Source organism: Propithecus coquereli, unplaced genomic scaffold (genome assembly GCF_000956105.1).
Source record: "Propithecus coquereli isolate 6110/MARCELLA unplaced genomic scaffold, Pcoq_1.0 Scaffold249, whole genome shotgun sequence".
Lineage (NCBI taxonomy): Eukaryota > Metazoa > Chordata > Mammalia > Primates > Indriidae > Propithecus > Propithecus coquereli.
In genome coordinates this window covers 3,893,384-3,914,890 of record NW_012148052.1, presented here as the reverse complement: position 1 = coordinate 3,914,890, position 21,507 = coordinate 3,893,384, and the positions used below count along the sequence as shown (strand labels likewise).

The following is a 21,507-nucleotide window of genomic DNA, read 5'->3' as shown; positions in this document are numbered from 1 at the left end:
GGCTAATTTTTTCTATATATTTTTAGTTGTCCGATTAATTTCTTTCTAATTTTAGTAGAGACGGGGGTCTCGCTCTTGCTCAGACTGGTCTTGAACTCCTGAGCTCAAACAATCTGCCCGCCTCGGCCTCCCAGAGTGCTAGGATTTACAGGCGTGAGGCCACTGTGCCCGGCACCCGGCCTTCTCAGCTTTTTAAGTGTGAATTTATAAGAGATACTGCATCATTTACAGGAGCAAAATCACATTAATGATGGAACAATTTGCAATTACCAGTTTTGAAAATGCCCTTTCCATAGCATGAGTATTTTTGGAAAAGCAGTTATTTTCTCACTCCTTGAGAGAAAAATGCTATCATGTTCTCAAAGGGACATATTTTGTGTTTGTTTTTCTCAACAACACCTGTTAGGTAACATACTACCAAAAACCTTTTGTTATCACAGAAAAAAGACAGCAAATTCAACACCCTTGTTTTGTAACAGAAAAATGCATGGACTATTATAATTTAAGTCAACAACTCTTCTAAGTAATTTGCCATAAAATAATCAGCAGATCTCTGGGAGGTACAAAAGATTTTTGTGATAACTCCCTTACTCAGGATGTCCTTTATTTCTTGTAAAGATTACCTTGTTTACTTAACCAGGCACACACACTGCAATAAATCCTGCAGCACAAGAGGGAACAAGCCAATGAGGGCTTTCAGTTCCTGTGTGTTGTGGAACTCCCACCCTACCCCCAGGAAACTGCACATTTTTAAGTGACACATAAAGACCAAAGAGGGCCTTATGTCAATCTGTATATTACATATTAGTTCTGCTTAATTTCTTGTTCATTTTTTAGAAATAAATGAATTGATAAAAAGCATCTACAAGAAACCTACAGCTAACATTATACATAGTGGTGAAAGACTAATTGCTTTCTGCCTAAGATCAGGAACAAGGCAAGGATATCTGTTCTACCCACTCTTATTCAACATAGGTGGATATGCTAGCCAGCACAAGAAGGCAAGAAAAGGAAACAAAATGCAAACAGATTGGAAAGGAAGAAATAAAACTGTCTCTATTTGTAGATGATGTGATGATTTGCTGATGGCATGGTAAATCCCAAGGAATCTAAGACAAAATAAACAAACCAAAAAAGACCCTAACAAGTGAGTTCAGCAAAGTTGGAAGATATAAGATCAACATATAAAAATCAGCCAGTTTGGTGGTGCAAGCCTATGGTCCCAGCTACTCAGGAGGCTGAGGCAGGAGGATTGCTTGAGCCCAGGAGTTTGAGTCTAGCCTGGGCAACACAGTGAGACCCCATGTCTAAAAGAAAAAAAAATCAATTGTGTTTCTGTATACCAGCAATGAACACACAGACACTAAAATTTTAAATGCAGTACCATTTAGGAGATCTAAATACTGTGTGCATGGATTGAAAGACTCAACATAGTAAAGGTGTTGTCAGTTCTCCCCAAATTGATGAAGAGGCTTAAAACAACTCCTATCAAAATCTCAGCAAAAGGCTGGGTGCGGTGGCTCACGCCTGTAATCCTAGCACTCTGGGAGGCCAAGGCGGGCGGATTGTTTGAGCTCAGGAGTTCGAGATCAGCCTGAGCAAGAGCGAGACCCCGTCTCTACTAAAAAAAAATAGAAATAAATTATCTGGACAACTAAAAATATATAGAAAAAATTCGCCAGGCCTGGTGTAGTCCCAGCTACTCGGGAGGCTGAGGCAGGAGGATCGCTTGAGCCCAGGAGTTTGAGGTTGCCGTGAGCTAGGCTAATGCCACGGCACTCACTCTAGCCAGGGCAACAGAGCAAGACTCTGTCTCAAAAAAAAAAAAAAAAACCCAAATAGCCCCCATGCAGCTACAGACAAATGATTTTGGACAAAGGTGCAAAAGCAATTCGATGAAGGAAGAGCAGTGTTTTCAAAAAATTGTTCTGGAATAACTGGATATTCATAAGTCAAACAAGCAAATGGAACCTCAATCTGAATTTTATACGTTGCACAAAAATTAACTCACTCAAAATGCATCACATATTTAAATGCAAAGCATAAAGCTATAATTTTTAGAAGATAACCTAGGAGAAAATCGTCAGGACTTAGAGCTCAGTGAAGAATTTTTAGACATAATCCCAAAAGCACAATTCATAAAAGAAAAAAACTGATAAATGGACTTCATCAAAATTAAAATTTTGTGCTCTGTAAAAGACCCTGTTGGGAGGATGAAAAGACGAGCTATATACTAGGTGAAAATATTTATAAACTACATACTCAATTAAAGGCTAGTGTCTAGAATATATAAATAGCTCTCAAAAATCAACAGCAAAAAAAAAGCCATCCAATTAGAAAATAGGCAAAAAACATGGACATTTCACTGAAGAAGATAAATGGCAAATAAGCACATGAAAAGATATCAACATTGCATCTCAGAATGTCCCTCCACCCCCCCCAAAAAAAGATGTTCAACATCATTAGCCATGGGAAATGCAAATTATAATAAGAGATATCATGATGAGATATCACTACCCACTTACGAGCACAAGTAGAATAAAAAATAGTGACAACACCAAATGCTGGTGAAGATGTGGAGAAACTGAATCTGAATCACTTATACATTGCTGGAAGGCATGTAAAATGAAACAGACATTCTAGAAAATATTCTGAAATTTTCTTTAAAAATGAAATATGCCACTATCCTATGACCTAGCAACTGAGCCCTTGGGCATTTATCCTAGAGAAATGAAAACTTGTGTTCACAAAACCCTATAGTTATGTTCATAAAAATATATACGCAAATGTTTATAGCAGTGTTATTCCTGATAGCCAAAACTGGAAATAACTGAAGATGTCCTTCAATGAGTGAATGATTAAACAAGCAATGGTACATCCATTTTATGGAATACTACTCAGCAATAAAAAGGAATGAACTATTGTTACATGCAACAACCTCGATAAATCTCTAGAGACATACTGAGTTAAGGAAATCAATCCCACAAGGTTATATACTGGATTATTCCATTTATATAATATTTTTGAAACGACAACATTATAGAAATGGAGAACAGATTAGTTATTGCCAGGGGTAAAGGAGAGTGGGAGGGTGAGAGGGAAGAGGCTATAGCTATAACAAGGCAACATGAGGGATCCTTGTGGTGTTGAAAATGTTTTGAACCTTGATGGTATCAATGTGGATATCCTAGTTGTGCTACTGTACTAAAGTTTTGCAAGATGTTACCACTGGGGGTAACTGGTGAAAGGTCACATGGAATCTCTAGCCATTATTTCTAATAACTGCATGTAAATCTACAATTATCTCAAAACAAAAAGTTTAAATTTTTTTTGAGACAGGGTTCTCACTCTATTGCCTGGGCTAGAGTGCAGTGGCATCACCATAGCTCACTGCAACCTCAAGCTCCTGGGCTCAAGCTATCCTCATGCCTCAGCCTCCCGAGTAGCTGAGACTACAAGCACATAGCCACCATGGCCAGCTAATTTTTTATTTTTTGTAGAGACGGGATCTTGCTATTGCCCAGGCTGGTCTCAAACTCCTGGCCTCAAACGATCCTCCCACCTCCCAAAGTGCTGGGATTACAGGCGTGAGCCATCTCTCCTGGCCAAAAAGTTTAATTTTTTAAAAAAATGTTTCCAATAAATGAACAAATAGATGGATGAGAGTTCTAATGTTTTCTTCCCACATCATAATGGATCATTTTAGGCACACCTAGTCTTAGAGGTCATTGCCATATGATGCCAATCCCCAGTCAGTTTTTGAGTCTCTTTATTCTCTGCATTCTTTTAAAATTGTGTTCCTTACATGCAAATTTGATCATGCTACTTCTCAAAATCATTAGTCTCACACATAAGGGCTTTCATGATCTAGCTTTAGGCCTTTACCCAATATATATATATATCTATACACAGAACTGCTTACAGTTTCTGTGCAAAATCCTGTCTGAGTGTAAGATACCTGAGAATACGCATAATGTCTTCTCTGCATGTGCTTATGTTATCTCTAATTAAATTACCTCTAATGCTTAGAATGTTCCCAAGCACATATTAGGAGTGCAATAGGCCAGGCATGGTGGCTCATGCCTATAATCCCAGCACTTTGGGAGGCCGAGGCAGGATGATGACTTGAGGTCAGGAGTTCAAGACCAGCCTGGCCAATATAGCAAGACCCCATCTCTACAAAAACTTTTTAAAAAAATTAACCAGGCATTGTAGTGTGCACCTGTAGTCCCAGCTACCAGGGAGGCTGAGGCAGGAGGATCGCTTGAGCCTAGGAGTTCAAGGTTGTAGCCAGCTGTGATCACACCACTGCACTCCAGCCTGGGTGACAGAATGAGACCCTGTCTCTGAAAAAAAAAAGAGAGAAGGTGCAATAAATCTTGACTTGAAGCCCACTGTAAATGTTTATTACCTTTGCTTTTAATCCTAAGAGCCCAGAAGTATTGATTGTGTGTTGCCTTCAGAACACTAACCTGCAATCACTCCTGCCAGATACACCAGCCCCACTCGGAGGCCTTTGTGGACCATTTCCAAGGGAATACCCAAAACGAGCTGCATAGCAAGATTCCCCAAGATGTGCTGAACTCTGCAGAGATAAACACAGTTGTCAAATATTATGACTAAATTAAGCAGTTATTTCCTTGGTAGACTAACAGGCTCTGATGTATTGTTTCTAGCTAAGGACTTGCTTAACTAGAATTCCATTTTCTAAAGTCTTTTAGCAGGGAACTCTTTTTTTCTTTTTTTAAATAAAATCTTGCCTGGAGCTTCAATATTTAAAACAGATAAAAGGGCAATTGAGAAGTATAAATTTTACTCCTTGACTCATGAAAAAAATGAAATAAAATAAAAGTATAAATTTATTTAACTTATTTTATTCTGCTTTGTAACAATTGCTTATAACATCAAACAGAGATCAGTGAGGCAGGTTTAAGGAACATCAACTTGAAATTAGGGAGTTTGGAGGACAATTACCATCGTATGTCAGCTTCAGCATCTGATTTTGTTTCCATTGCACAATTTTGAAAAAATTCTAATTCACTGATATTTAATTAAATTTCAATAGGTTTTTCAACATCCTGTCTTGCAAAACTCAGGGTGTTCTTTAATAAAACAGAGATAGCAAGAGAAAGTTAATTCCCAGTTCTACGTTAAAAAGTTTACCTAGCAACACCAACTAAAGTTGGTATCTCCCATGTACTACAATTTGGCATACAACATATTTGAGTACAGGTGTTTTTAATTATAGTTTTTAAATTTTAAATTTTTTTTTTTTGAGACAGAGTCTCGCTCTGTCCCCTGGGCTAGAATGCCATGGCGTCAGCCTAGCTCACAGCAACCTCAAACTCCTGGGTTCAAGTGATCCTCCTGCCTCAGCCTCCCGAGTAGCTGGGACTACAGGCACGTGCCACCATGCCTGGCTAATTTTTCTATTTTTAGTAGAGATGGGGTCTCACTCTTCCTCAGGCTGGTCTCCAACTCCTGACCTCAAGCGATCCTCCATCTCGGCCTCCCAGAGTGCTAGGATTACAGGCGTGAGCCACCATGCCCGGCCTTAAATTTTAAATTTTAAATGAAATTCATATCATCTTGCTTGTCAAACTCCACAAGCATCTCTGGAGAATCTCTAAACATAATTTGAAAAATTCCCACGTTAGAGTAATCCGTAATTCAGTTGCTATGTAACACAATGCTTTATTTTTTTTAAAAAAAAGAAGATTTCAGATTAAACCAGAAAGTTCAAAAACAAAATAGGTGTTGGATCTTCCACAGTGCCGCAGCTTTCATATTAGTTTTAAGGATTTTGTTTTTGCATTATCATTTACTTAATGAATATCCAGAAGATTATGGAAGAGGTCCTCCGGGCACATCGTGTAGAACAGATTCCTTACCTTTCAGGTCATGTGTACACCCATCCACGACTATCGCTGTCAAGCCAGCTTCAAAGATATATGAGAGGTAATATGTAATTCAGCACAGAGTCGTCTAGTAAGGATGGTTATACTAGTTTTTTGGAGACCTCAGACATAAAGGGGATTAGAAATAACTGCTCCTGAATTTAAATAAGAAGGACAGAGAAAGCCATCCTGTTCTCTGAGGACACCTTGAGGACTAGGTGACCAGTACTACAAAAACCCCAAAGAATCACCCCACACATCCTTTCTGCTGCACAACAGCAAGACTAGAAGTGGCATGAAAATGAGATCCTGTCATATACCCTAAATAGAAATACTGTTTTCATCCAAATTTAATCCACCCTTCAAGGTCCAACTTGAATCTATGTCATCCATGACTCCATCTGCACTCTGCTCTTTCCCTCTGTCTGTATCACTGTGGCTACTCCAACACCTGTTTCTCTTATCCCTTGTCTCCCTCTAGTGAGGCTGGAAGGGCTAATGTTGGCTTTCCTGACCTCTCTGAGCCAGGGGTAGCCATGGCACAAGGTTCTGGCCAATGACATGCAAGTAAGAACACTGTTAGGAGACTTATAAGAGTTTCTGTCTTGACAAAAGGGATGGACGTACCAGTACCCAGGACCACCCCTTCCCCTTCTTTTTGCTTTGAATACAGAGTTACAGCAGCCAACTTGCAGCCATGAGAGAAAGACCATGGGAACAGCAGAGATGCCAGCACAGGACCCAGAGCTCTGGCTTCATTAAACTGATGCACCAACCACCTACCTCTGGGATTGCTATCTAGGAAAAAAAATAACCTCCATTCATTTAAGCCCCTGTTAGATTTTTTCGTTTCTTGCAACCAAGAGCATTCCTAGCTTATATAACCCCATAGGTCAAATGTCATATACAGCCTTACAAATTCTTTTTCAGTGGCTTACTATGGGTCAGGCACTGTGAAAATTATAGTATCGTTTAATCACAACAACCTTCTGAGGTGGGTTTTAATACTCCATCTTATAGATGAGGAAACTGAGGCACAAAGAGGTTAAGTAACTAATGTATACTATAATACTATATTGCCTTATATACTATTTAACTGACTATTCCTCCTTATAATTTTAAAGTCTTTGTACGCAGGAGCCATGTTTGCTCAGAACATACCTGTTAAATGGAAAACTAAAGTGTGGAAGTTTCTATAGAAACTGAACAATTGGTGATTTTGTCCCTGACTTGCCAAGCCTCTGAGCCATGTGTCCTGCTGTGGATGCTGTTTAGCCATTGGCCAAAAGAGTCATCCTTTCAGGTCTATAGCTGAGTAGATTATGCAGACAAGGTTGGCCTCACCTGAAACCACAGGAGTCCACCAGAGAGGTGGGGCCAGCAATAAGCTTCTCATTACCTGCAGTAGGCATGATGGATCATAGATGCTAAGTGAGGTCATGAAAGGCCATCAGCATTTTAAGCCAGGGTGCAGTGGCTCACACCTGTAATCCTAGCACTCTGGGAGGCCAAGGCAGGAGGATCACTTGAGGTTGAGTTTGAGACCACCTGAGCAAGAGTGAGACCCCGTCTCTACTAAAAATAGAAAGAAATTGGCCAAACAACTAAAAACAGAAAAAATTAGCCATGTATGGTGGCACATGCCTGTGGTCCCAGCTATTTGGGAGGCTGAGGCAGGAGGATCGCTTGAGCCCAGGAGTTGGAGGTTACAGTGAGATATGATGATGCCACTGCACTCCAGCCTGGGCAACAGAGCAAGACCCTGTCTCAATAAAAAAAAAAAAAAAAAAACAAAGAAAGAAAGAAAAAAAGGCTATCAGCATTTTAAAAACTATAAGCACAATTGAAAGGCAGGCACTGCATCTCCTATTGCCAGTATTATTCCAGATGAATAACAGTATTACCTACTCATCAATATGTTCATGAATTGATTTGTTTTGGTTTAGTGATGATTGGGTCTCTTCTCATTGATATTTCTATATAAATACCAACACTGGGCAGTTACAATGCAATGTAAAGTACACTGGCCTTAGAGTTAGCACTAGTGGGTTGAGGTCCTAGCTCTGCAACTTAGCCGTGTGACTTGGGGCAAGTGACCACACCCTCTAAGCCTCAGACATAAAACAGCAGGAGTAATACCAGCCTCGTAGGGTTGCTGCGAGGCTCATACATGATTGTGGGCATGAAAGTGCCTGATCAATAATAAAGCACTGAACAAGTTCGAGGTTACAATGACTTATAATCACCTCTGACATCAGTGACTTGACTGTCATTCCTTACCCAGCATGTACCAGCATGTACGAGATAAACCTCCAGACTTCCTCCCTCTTCTCGGGACGGTAGATGAAGGGACTCTCCAAGATGCCCGTGTCCAAGGTGATCCACTGTTTCTGAGGCTTCCACACGGCATAGTAAATAAACACCGCCAGCTGACACGGAGGGGGAGACGTGAGTGTTAACCACACCTTCTCCAGAGAGTGGCCCCATTAAAACCCCCGGGCAGTAACTTCGTTCCAAATGCTTGCACTCTCAAGTGGCTCCCACCACAGCACGGGCTAAGAAGATGTCAGGAATTAAATTTCTCCGCCATCCCTGCTGTGGTCGTGTCCCCCACTGCGGTCATATCCTACTTCCTCCAGTGGTGAGGAGCAGCGCTGGCCGCCAGTGTAAAGAAGACTCTCTCTGAAGCCCCTTCCCCCTGCTCTGAGACACCCTACGCTCTAACACTGTGTTCTTTCTCTACCACCCTCGCCCTCTTAAACACCCACTGCCCTTGTCTGCCCACCTCCACCATTTGATCTTTCATTTACAACTTAGTGTGAAAGGAAGTCAATGCTGCTTCTAAGGAGTGCGTAGGAAAAGGGGAAAGTAGCAACTTGACAGTGGACAGACTTGGCAAACACTGCCTTTGCCAGGTGATGAAGGGGAATGCCCCAGTGAGGTCATGCGATGTCCCCTACTCCCTGGAATAGTGTCACTTGGGAAGGGCACTGCACCTCTGTGCTATTCTTCCCCCAAACCCATAACTCCAGTCTAGTCATGAGAATAACATCAAACAAACCCAGACGGGGGGGCGGTGCAGTCTAAGGGATACCTGGCCAGTCTTCCTCAAGAGTAGCAAAGTCAAAAAAAAGAAAGCCTGAGAGGGCCAGGCGCGGTGGCTTACGCCTGTAATCCTAGCACTCTGGGAGGCCAAGGCGGGAGGATTGCTCAAGGTCAGGAGTTCGAAACCAGCCTGAGATAAAGTGAGACCCCCCCTCCCCCATCTCTACTAAAAATAGAAAGAAATTATCTGGACAACTAAAATATATATAGAAAAAATTAGCCAGGCATGGTGGTGCATGCCTGTAGTCCCAGCTACTCGGGAGGCTGAGGCAGAATTTAAGCAGTTTGAGGTTGCTGTAAGCTAGGCTGACACCACAGCACTCTTGCCCGGGCAACAGAGCAAGACTCTGTCTCCAAAACAAAGAAAGAAAGAAAGCCTAAGAAACTGTCAGAGATCAGAGGAGCCTGGGAGACATGACAGCTAAGTGCAGTGTAATATCTTGGATTGGAGGGCACCAGAGGACATGAATGGAGATACTTCAGATGAAGTCTGGAGTTTACTTAGTACTAATATGCCAACTGTGGAAATGTACGATACTAACAATGGGAGAAATTGGGTGAGGGGTGTACAGGAATTCTCTGTACTATCTTGACAACTTTTCTATAATGCTAAAATTATTCCAAAATAAAAAGTTTATTTAAGAAAAATTTAATAAATAAATTGGTCTTTCTGTGAGAGGCAGATATCTCAGCACCTGCGCCATGACCCTTCAATGAAAAATTGCCCCCTCCATAGCACACGGTGTCTGGGCAGTCATGGTCTGTACCATGGGACCTTACCCGGTTCTTCTCCAACCCCCTACCACCACACACACACACACACTTGATTGGAACATGGGCACACCGGACAAGCCACAGGCCAGAAGAATTTGAGGGAGAAGCAGAAAGATCCTGATGACCCCAGTTGCATATAATCTCACAACAAAATCCCTCGAGAAAACTTAGAGCTATGTTTCTTCTTCCAAAACAGCCTTAACAAAAGCATCTCCTGGGAGGCTCACACGTCTTATCTGAGCCACGAGAGGCTTGTTCCTCACGATAGTGAATTTTATGTGTCAACTTGGCTAGGCTGTGGTACCCAGATATTTGCTCAAACATTATTCCAGATGTTTCTGTGAGGGTATTTTTTAGATGAGATTGATATTTAAATCAGTAGACTTGAGTAAAGCAGATTCCCTCCATAATGTGGGTGAGCCTCATCTAATCAGTTGAAGGCCTGACTAGAAAAAAGACTGTCCTCCCTTAGGAAAAGGGAATTCTGCCAGCAGAACACCTTCAGATTCAAACTGCAACTCTGCCCTGGGCCTCCAGCGTCTGCCCTATAGATCTTGGACTTGCCAAGCCTCCATGATTGTTTGTACCAATTCCTTAAAATAAATCCCAATTTCTCTGTCTTCCACACACACACACACACACACACACACACACACACTATTGTTTTGTTTTTCTGGAGAACCCTGACTAATACAGTCCCTGATAAGGAAGCTGAGGCATCAGTGGGAATTAAGAGAATTACTTTAGGGACTTCCCAGTGCCCTGGAATCACACAGCACAGGCAGCCATGCTCGGCCGGTCCCTTTGTGAGATACCCAGTTCAGGAAAAAAGGCTGGGTGTCATAAAGCTCAGGCGAAGCCTAGTCCTGGCCCAGTCACCAAGATGTGACCTTGGGCAAGTGACCCCACCTCTCAGAGCCCTGCACTCTTTTCTGGAGAGCTGACTAGATAAGAGTCTGAGAACACACACATGCTGCCCAAAGCAGACATCGTTAGAGGATCCCCTTTTCTTCGTACTGAAATTCGGAGGCAGCCTTTAACTCTTCTAAGCATATGGCCCCAGACAGACCTTATGAACCAATCTAAGTTGTTTCCTGAAATAAAGCCCATTTGCAACCCCAAGATTATTTGGCTTCTAAAGACCCCACCAGCTGAAATGACAGGAAGCCACTGAAATTGCAGCCACTGCTGGGCAGGGGATTTGTCTGACAAATGAAACTCAACCCCTGGTTGAGAGTGACCAGGGGCACAGGAAAGGCCTGCGAAGGCAGCTCTGGAGAGAGCTAAGGCGGAAGTCAGTGTGGCTGCCTCATCCCCACTGAGCTCTCTTCTTACATATTCCCAGTCTCTTCTCTAGACCTGAATCTAATCCCCAGTTTATTTGCAACCCCCCAGTGCTACACACACCAGTGTCTACCACCACCTGTACTCACCTCGGCCAGGCTGATGGAGATGATGAACACCGGTGGGGGGAAGCAGTTAGCTCTCTCCAAGTATGTTACTCGGGACTTTTCAGGAAGCATCCATTTTGAGACAATCCTGTGGACCTTTTTATTCTTGGCAGGACCTTTACCTCCTCCGTCCTCTGTCATTTTCTCCTCTTCCTCCAGCTCTTCTTTCATCTCTCTCCCCATATCCAGATTCACACTCTCCAGCTCCAAATCATGAGCAGCAGCCATTGTCCTGGGTCCTCCCTCCACCTGAGAGGGACATGAATGCCAGGGAACAGGTGACCCTATGGTCTCCAGGCCATGACTCTTTCCTGGGCTGTCTGGCACAACTGTTGGTTTTCAAGGCCTTTCCTGTGTGTTAATAGAAGGCAGCTGAAGATGGTCAAAATGGTCTAAACCTCCTAAATGGCCCCAAATAAAGTTTTCACTGTAACTGTCTTAAAAAGCATGAGCCGTGGAGCCAGATGACTGGGATGAAAACACAGCTCCTCCACGTATCAGCTGTAAGGCAACCTCAGGTAAGTCACTTAAGTTCTCCGAGCCTCAAATTATGTGTTTCCTAAATTGTGGTCAAATACACATCACATAAAATTTACCATTTAAACCATTTAAAGTGTACCATTCAGTGGCATTGAGTACATTTACAATGTTGTGCAACCATCACCACTATCTAGTTCCAAACCGTTTTTCATCACCACAAACAAAAACCCCATACCCATTAAGCAGTTAATCCCCATTCCCCCTCACCCCAGCCCCTGGCAACCCCCAGTCTGGTTTCTGTCTCTGTGGATTTACCTGTCCTGGATATTTCATAGAAATGGAGTCATACAATATGTATGTATCATACAACATGTGCCCTTTTGTGCCTGGCATGTTTCATGCAGTGTTTTCAAGGTTCATCCATGTTGTAACAAGGGTGAGAATTTCCTTCCTTTTCATGGCTCAATAATACTGGCTTGCATAGATATTCTCCATTTTGTTTATCCATTCATCTGCTGATGGACATTTGGGTTGTTTCCACCTTGTGGCTATTGTGAATGTGCTTCTATGAACACCCCTGTACACGTTTTTGTTTCAACATCTGTTTTCAGTTCTTTGGGGCATATACCTATGAGTGGAATTGCTGAGATATATGGCAATTCTATGTTTAACTCATTGAGAAACCCTCAGATTCCATTTTAAAGTAGGGATAATGATACCACTTACCTCATAGCATGGCTGGGAAGATGATTTGAGATAATGAATGTAAAGCATTTAGAACAGTGTGTGGCATATAGTAAACACTCCGTAATTATTGTTCTTGGCTATGATGGACAGGTGGGTGTATAGCTGGATGGATGGGTAGATGGAAGGGATAGAGCTGAGTCTGGGCCTACTTTCACACTGCAAGTTAGTAGGAATCAGATCAAATTCAATTTAGTTTCAAATGAAATTCATTAGGCAAATTTTCACTTTATAATAGGTTATATTCAATAAGTTGAAGAAGAGACTTCTTTTATTTTTCTTTTCTTTTCTCCAGCAACTATTCTGAAAAATAAAGGTTTTCCTGTATCTTCCACCCTCACCCAGCCAACCCCCAGGGTCAGACATTAAGTCCATGGACATAGCTATTTTATTAATTGTCCTTGAATACTGATTTTTTTCTAGTTTTTGGCACTTTTCAAAATTGATAAAACTAGAGTGTGGATTTAAGATCAGCAGCTATTAACTGCAAATATTAAAGCATTTAAAAAATAAGTTCAGTTAGGGACAATTAACATTGTATAAGCCAGGCGTAATCCTAGCACTTTGGGAGGCCAAGGCGAGAGGATCGCTTGAGCCCAGGAGTTCAAGACCAGCCTGGGCAACACAGCAAGACTCTGTCTCTACAAAAATTTTTTAAAAATTTAGCCAGACATGGTAGTGCACTCCTGTAGTCCCAGCTACTTGGGAGACTGAGGCAGGAGGATCACTTGAGCCCAGGATTTGGAAGCTGCAGTGAGCTATGGTGACGACACTGCACTCTAGCCCAGGCAACAGAGCAAGACTCTGTCTCAAAAAAAGAAAGTACTGATTTTAAAAATTAGTAACTTAAAACTGCCACACACAAAAAAAGAACAAAAATGGTCCACAAAACACTGTCCTTCCCTTCTGAAGGTTGCATGTCTGCTTTCTGTCTTGGCATATGCAGTAAAGTAGACATGTAGCTCTAGCTACTTTAGGCTCTAACAGATGAGCACGTTGGTATCGATTTGCAGCATTTTGTTTTTCCCTCTCTTCTCAGTCCATCACTATGACACTCCGACTTTCATACCTGTCTGTTTGCCCTGATCCCTGAGGACAGAGGCCTGGCTCTGACTCATCTCATCTCCAGCACCTGGTGCTGTGCTGCCCACAGACCTCCTTCCAGTCTCTGACACCCCCTCCCATCTCTCCCACTCCTGTTTATCTTCCACCCCACTCCCGAATTTCTGAGCACAGTTTAGCACCTTGGATATTACCGATCAGGTTGGCAACAGTGAAAAAGACTGATAATATCCCATACTTATGCAGCTGTGTGGAAATGAGTGCAATGTCTGAGATGTAAACTGATGCAGCCTTTCAGAAGGCAATTGGGCATCGTCTATAAAATACAAAAAGTACGCACCTTTCAACAGAACCATCCTACTTCTAGAAATCTATCCTAAAAATGTATTTGAGCAAGTATACAAAGCTTTATTGCAAAGTTGTTCATGCAGAACTATTTATAGCAGTGAAAAATTATAAATAACCTAAGCGTACTTCAATGGGGTTGTTGCATTTTCTGACAGTTCTAATTCTTAGGCAGTTCTTTACACTGTGCTGAAATCTGCTCACCAGCACTTCTGCTCCTGGGTCCAAGGTTTCTCTCCCTGGGGCTTCACAAAGCAAGTTTAATCTAAGGTTATGTGGTCATTAATTTTGTTCTTGCTTGGGCGTAGCCTGTATATAAACTCTATGGGCTCTGTAGGTCAATGTTGGGATACAACATCTGGAAGAACACGTTAGAATTTTTGGAGGCCCAATTAAATAGAGCAAGAGTCTCAAAACAAAACAAGTGGCAATGATTACGACACATTCTAGTCTCATAGAGATATAAAAGCATCCACAGCTACTCGATTATTTACTTGGTCACTCTTGGTTACACTCACGGAGTGGATATTTACTGCACTGACTCTGCTTTCTTACTCACTAAGCAAGCCTACCTCTTATCTGCAGCAAGTTGCTGCCAGCTCTGTTGAAAAGCCACAACATACAGAGATCAAAACTGAGTGGCACTGCCGTGAAATGTTCTTATCCTACAGGTAGGGAACAACTGGAGGAGATTATTAGAATGCTGGTTAAAAATGGAGAGGTTCCTCCTGCACACCAACAACCAAAACCCTTCCCTTCATGTTTAGCAAGTATTCCTAAGAGGAAACGTAGAAAGAACTTCCCTACTTCCTGGCCTCACCTAGAAGAAGGATTGCTTGTGTTATGAACCACGGAGCCAGTGTGTTGGCCAAAGATTGGCAAGGGCAGGACCGTGCTCATTTACCCAGAACAGTTGACTATCTTTAAAAAAAAAATCTGTAGAAAAAGAGATTTACAGAGGATACCTTTGACATTGGTAAGGGATTTTTCCAAAGACCTTTCAGATGCCATAATCCACTGTATACCATAGGGTTCTCCCAAAATTACATTGTAAACTATAGCCAGAAAATTTTAAGCGATTCCACTTCAGTCCTTAAATGATTCCATAAATGCAGAAGTAAAGTTACTTATAAAATTAGTTATTTGAGAAGTATTAACTATAGTCAACAATTTGCAGCTGAGGTCCCAAAGAAGGAAAGAAAATTTGCTTAGTTGTGTGTCTACTCATCTTTTAGTGATGTTTCATCTCACTCTTGAAGAGCAGCCTCTGCACTGGCTGACTCTCGCTAAAAGAACTTCCCAGAGCTCTTTTCCTTGATCGATGTGACACACATCATGGATCTATTGATATCAGAGATCCCAGACACCACTGAACTTGACATTCCGTGCCAGTTTATCTGAAACTTCTACTTACGGCACACACACACAAAAGTCACTTTTTCAGGCCTCTTCATTTCTCTTCATTTCTGTCACTGGCACTATCAAGTGATTTATTTTATGAGTCTTTTCTATTCCTCAAATAAGAAACCAAGGTTGTCATCACTGCTGGCAAATGACATAAAGGCTAGAACTGGTAGAGAATAATAAAGTCATGTGAGATGTCCAGGTAGACCAGCAGCCCTGGCCAAGCCACTCATTCAACTCTCATTCATTCACAGTGGGCCTTTGAGGGTAGCTAATAAAATATCAAAACTATAAGTGTTGAATCTGCAAATGTCAATGACTTCTGGTGTATTCTTTTAACATTTATGTTGTGGTCATTTGTCAGTTTTCTTGGGGAATTCCTCGTCTGCTCTCGGTGAGCAGTAGGGAACACTTCCAACTACAGATGCTAAAAATGCCCAAAACTCACATTTCCGGGTCCCTAGGCATCTAGGGCTCAGGGACGTGACCTATGCTTTGCCAATCGGATGCATTTGCTTAGGATTTTTGAGGCCACAGCTGGGGATGGGGAAAACTCTTTACAGTGGTTGCAGTGTTGGCAGCAGTATCTAATGTCCACACGGCCTTGCCATTGGGGTCAGTGTGGCATCCAACATCTGATGCCAGCTGTATCTGTGACAAAGGCCGCAGCACTGAGCACGCAGCGGCAGTGATGGGGCTGCCCTCACCCACCGGGCCCTGTGATGGGATTTTGCTGTAGTTCTAGGTGTCTGGTCTCCCCTTGTTTCTGCTTATTTCCCACGCCTGGTTTCTGCAGCCTCCCAGTGATTCTGTAACCGACCCAATGTGCTTTCAATAAAATTCACTTCCTGGTTTAATAAACCGGAATCATTTTCCATGCCTTGTGACCAGGAACCTGACTTGATAGACTTAAATTGCCAAGAAATTCTTCTAAACTCTCTTCGGAGTCTTCCTGTTGCAAGTCAAACTCATTTCTTGTGGTGTGTTTGGGAGACACAGTGAAGGAGCACAGAACCAGGTCTGTCTTCTGGTCTAGACTGCCACTTCCTGGCTGTGTGGCCAGGGGCAAGTCCCTTCCCAGCGCTGAGCCACATTTCTGTCACCTGCACAGTGAGCGCCTTCACCACACCAGGAGTTGCCCTAACTCGCTATGCCTTAGAACCCCTGAGGCATCTGTTTTTCAACATTTGTATTCATACAGATCCCCAGGCCCTATTCCCGAAGATACTAATCGAGCAGGGTTAGTAGATCTCCAACAAGTAGACCAGAAGAAGCAGAGGCAGCAGCACCTTTGAGAACCACAATCTAGGGATCTCCAAGGCCTGCTCCAGTTCACGAGCTCTGTGATCCTCTCATGCAGGGCAGGCCGCTCCACTCTGTATTCTTTGCACCCAGAACCGTTTCCAGCACATAGTGACTGTTCAGAAAAACACTTGTATTTGAGTAAAGGGTTTATGGAAACTCTCTGCACTGCCTTTGCAACTTTTCTGTAAATCTAAAATTCTTCCAAAATAAAAAGTTATTTTAAAAAATACAGGAAGGAAGGAAGGATGGAAAAGAGGGAGAGAAAGAGGGAAGGAGGGAGAAAGAGGAGGGAAAAGGGAAGGATTCTAACCACCCCACATTGACTAAGTCTTCGTATCACTTTATGTTGACAGCACCTCCTACCGACCTTTTCCTCTGCACATCTGCGCCCCATCTGTCATCATTCCGCCATCAGTGAGCTGTCAGGAGAGACCTGTGGAGCCACCGTATTGTAACGGGCTACCAAAAAGGGCTTGTCACCTGCCTGTGAGAATTACCGTTCCTTGTGTTTTGCCCTGTAAAGACCCAAGTTTGCTCCCAGCATCCACATTTGGTTTCACTGGGCCTCAGTTTCCTCAGCTATAAAACAGAACTCACTTCTACCCTGAGTATCTTACAGAATTGTTATAAGAATCAAAAGAAATCATAATAGCCACCATAATAAGCACACACTTACCGTGTGTACTCTATGCTTAAACCCTTCACATGCATTCTCTTCATTAATTTTCACAACTTTGCAAGGTAGGCTAATAACATCCCCATTTTATGGACAAAGAAACTGAGGCTCCCAGAGTAACTTGCTCAAGGTCCTGCAGCCAGCAAGGCGAGGGCTGGGAGAAGAGCCCATGGCACCAACTCCAAAGCCCCTGCATGTTCTGCTGCCCCTGTGATTTCTAAGCACCAAGTGTTATAGAAATGTTTGTCTTCTTTTTGGTTATTTTCATCCCATCCTTTCCTCCCCCCTTATCTCCCTCTTCTTCCTCCAGCTGCCCAGAGAAACCCAGACGAGACCCTGGGAATTCTCAAACGGAAGCTGGAGAAGAATTAGCAGGTCATTACCCCTGGGGGAGGACATTCCCACTGTCTCCATCTCTCCCGCAGGGACTCCAGATGGAGACAAGTGTCCGGGACAGGAAAGGACTTGCCTCTCTGGGAACCCAGAGGACTAAGTCAGGCTCACCTTCCCTTCTTCACCTCACCCAGGAGGGCACTGACAAGGCCAACGCCCTTGGGACAACTCCTCTTTGGTAGAAACTTTTCATCATTAGCTCGCGCTGCTTTCCTAGCTGCATCCAAACAAGTAAGTTCTGAATATCTGAATGTTTTTTTTAAACAGCTGGCCCCACCCATTCATCGGTACCAGGCGGGCCCCTGCAGGACCAAGTCCAGCCTTGATGTGGCAGAGAAGCCCGGGGAGGTTGGGCAGCAGGCTGTGCTGGGCGCGGCCAATTGCCACACAGCTGGGCCTGGTGGGGAGGCTTTTGGTGGTGTTGCTAGGCAACCTGAGTAATTGGAGAGACTGGATTGGGCTGCTGGGCCACAGAGATTAACAGCCTCCTTCATCACGCTGCTGACCGTCATTATGCCCGTTCCAGAGGCCTGCAGCAACCTCTTTGTGGTTATAGCCTGAAAGGATGCATTTTTAGCTACAGAAATTAAGAACTGGCTTTTCAATATTATGGGTTTGTGGTCGTGGTTGTTTTCTTTTTGCTACATCGCTGCGGATACACTTGGAATAAATAGGCAAAGATTTAAAAACAAAAAATGCCTTCACAGACCCTCATCTCCAAAAGTTTTCCTTTTTCCTGAAGCAAAGCACATTTGCCCTCAATATCGAGGACAACTAAGGTAGGGACACCGTGTCTCCTGAGGTCTCGCCATGGCCCACTCTGCAGTAAAAGCTTCTTCCTTGCAACCTCACTGATGGGCTGTGGTTCAGGGTAGGGGGCCCCTCAGCAGAATAGTTTCTTTGGGACCCTCCCATCCAAAGGCAATCACAATACCTCACCCTTTCCATTCTGTAGAACCACTCTCACTTGCATGATTTTGGTGGATCCTTCTGTCTGTCCTGTGAAGAAGACATCATTATTATTCCCATTTTACAGATGAACAACTAAGGCAAAAAGGGCAACCATGACCACATACCCAATGACAGCAGAACCAGGGCAAAACCCAGTAATCTGGGACTAGATCCTGGGCCTCTCCACCATGCCACATTGCCTGCCCACAGACTATTTAACATATGACATATATTTATGTACCCTAGTATAATAGTAATAATAGTAATGATAATGTACACTGGGGTAGAAGACATAGAAATTACATCCTAGAACTTTTCTCTTTTTTTCATTTTTTTTCCCCTTTGGTGAGACAGAGTTTCACTCTGTCACTCAAGCTAGAATGCAGTGGTCTGATCATACCTCACTGCAGCTTCTAAAACTCCTGGGTTCAAGTGATCCTTCTGCCTCACCCTTCCTAGCAGCTGGGACTACAGGCACGTACCACCACACCCCACTAATTTTTCTTATTTTTTGTAGAGATGGGGTCTTGCTATGTTGCCCAGGCCGGTCTCAAACTCCTGAGCTCAAGTGATCCTCCCACCTCAGCCTCCCAAAGCACTGGGATTATAGGCGTGAGCCACCGCACCCGGCACATCCTGGATCTTGTACTATCCTCAACACCTCATTCTTGTTGATTGTGATTGAGCTTTTAGAGCTGTGTCATGTGCCCTAAGGAATATAGTCTGAAAGAATTCCCAAAGACAAACACACTGTTGAAGTGAGTTAACAGACTCAGCACAGCAGCGCACTGAGCTGAAGGAAAACACTGACCCTGAGCCACTTCCTCCTTAATTCAAGGAGAGCTGGCTCAGCCCCCTAAGTAAGGAGATAAAATCATTGCTTTCATTAGATATTTGTAGTATTTTTCCATAAAGGCTTTCACTGCCTCATCTAGAATATTTTTTCAGTAGTGGCCCATTGATAATGACCAACTGTTCTAGCTTGCACAGGACTAGGAGTTCCTTGGAATGTAGGACTTTCAGTGCTAAAATCAGGGCAAATCAAGGATGGTTGATCACCCTATCATGGACCACCTACATCACAGTCATGTGGTTGGTTAGGCAACCATGGCTGGTTCTAATCCTAGGGCAGTGGTTCTTAACCCCAGCTGTACATCTGAGCTCATCCCAGATCCATGGAATCCGGGTCTCTGGGGCTTGGGCCTGGCACTGGTATCTTTTAATGTGCAGCCACAACTAAAAATTTCTGCCCTGGAGATTTGAATGCAGAGGGTCTGGGCTCAGGTTTTGCCCAGGAATTCACATGAATTTTTAGTAGCTCCCAGGGGATTCTTATGTACACCATGTTTTTATAACCAGTGAATGCTTATGTGATGTGTGCATTCATGGGTAAGCATTCCCTGAATGCCTTGTATGTGTTAGGCTCTGGAAACACACAGGAGAAAAAAAAGAAAAGAAACCACCTCCTGTTCCAGGCCCTCCCTATTCAGTGGAGAATAAAGACCTATAAATTGTCCCGACATAGTATACTGTGATTTAGATTTAAAAGTGGGTCAGCACCATCAGGGCGGTTATGGCTATTCTGTTTCCAGAAACCTGGTGTGGTAGACTAAAGATGGAACATATAATTTGCCATTCCTTCCACTGAGAGATAGGGTTTATTTCCCGTTGCCTTAAATCTGGGCCAGCCCTGTGACTGGTTTTGACCTACATGACGAGGCAGAAGCAGTGCTGGGTACTTGCCAAGGCCAGGCCTTAAGAGATACGCAGCCCTCACTTTTGCTCCTTTGGGAATGCTCCCTCTTTGAAGCCTGACTTTGCATAAGAAGGCTGACTATCTGGAGGCCACCATGCTATGAGGAAGCCCAAGCTACCCACGTGGACAGAGAGGCCATGTAGAAGAGCGCCAAGGTGCGAGACCTGTGAATGAAACCTTCTTGACCTTCCAGCCTACCTCATCCACCAGGCGAAGACAGCCAAGTAAATGACCCCAGCTGATACTACTTGGAGCAGGAGAACTGCTCAGCTGAACCCTTCCCAAATTCCTGACCCACGAATCATGACAAAATAAGATGGTAGTTGTTTTAAGTCACTAAATTTTGGAGTGATTTGTTATACAGCTGTAGCTACCAACACACCTCATCAGAACCAGAAGACAGAATGACAGCTCATGCCATTCTGCCTTTCCATTAATAGTGTTCATCTCTGTATCCTTCCGCAGAGTAGATTGCAGATATCTCACCCGAAATAGCCTCCCAAATCAGTCTCCACTCCTGCCTCTCCCTCCAAAACAAAACGGTAAGTCAGAATATATCAACTCTCTGTTTAAAATCCTCCAATGGTTTCCACTGTCTTTTAGATAAATACAAGATCCTTATCATAGCTGATAAGATCCTGCATGATCCAGCTTCTGCCTTCTTTATGGAATTCAGCTTCTACCACTCTGCCCCAACATCTCTGTGCTCCAGCCACAGGGACTTTTTTCTGTTCCTGGAACACACCAAACTCTGCCGTGCCTCCAGGTCTTTGCACTTGTTCCTTCTACCTGGTCCTGCCACCCCCAACTCCAACACATATGCAGAGGCTGTCTCCTTCCTCACCCACAGCACCGCCCTGGGAAGTCTTCCCTGCCCACGCCTTCTTCCACGCCCGGATACTCTATCACATTTCCTTGCTTATTTGCTCCCAGCAGTTATCACTATTTAAAAATATCTAGTTTATGTATTGTCTGTCTCTTTCTACTAGACTATAAGCTCCAGAAAAGTAGGAAATGTTTATTTTATATTCCATCTGTACCCCAGTGTCTACCATAGTGCCTAGCAGAGAATAGCGGCTCAGTAAGTGTTTGCTGAATGAACCATCAAATGAATGAAGAAGGAAGGAAGAAAGGAAGGAGGAAGTATGAAATAACAAAAAGAGC

At 43.3% G+C, this 21,507-nt stretch overlaps 1 protein-coding gene across 1 annotated transcript in view; it reads right to left on the bottom strand.

Annotated features, from left to right (window-relative positions):
• Positions 1-17,859, bottom strand: part of RHBDL2 (rhomboid, veinlet-like 2 (Drosophila)) — a 28,266-nt gene extending 10,407 nt beyond the window's left edge. Inside the window, 5 exon segments of the mRNA XM_012646737.1 lie at positions 4,473-4,585; positions 8,178-8,326; positions 11,210-11,521; positions 11,523-11,578; positions 17,748-17,859. Coding sequence (XP_012502191.1) covers positions 4,473-4,585; positions 8,178-8,326; positions 11,210-11,521; positions 11,523-11,578; positions 17,748-17,859 — 742 coding nt within the window.
• Between the last annotated feature and the right edge of the window lie 3,648 nt (positions 17,860-21,507).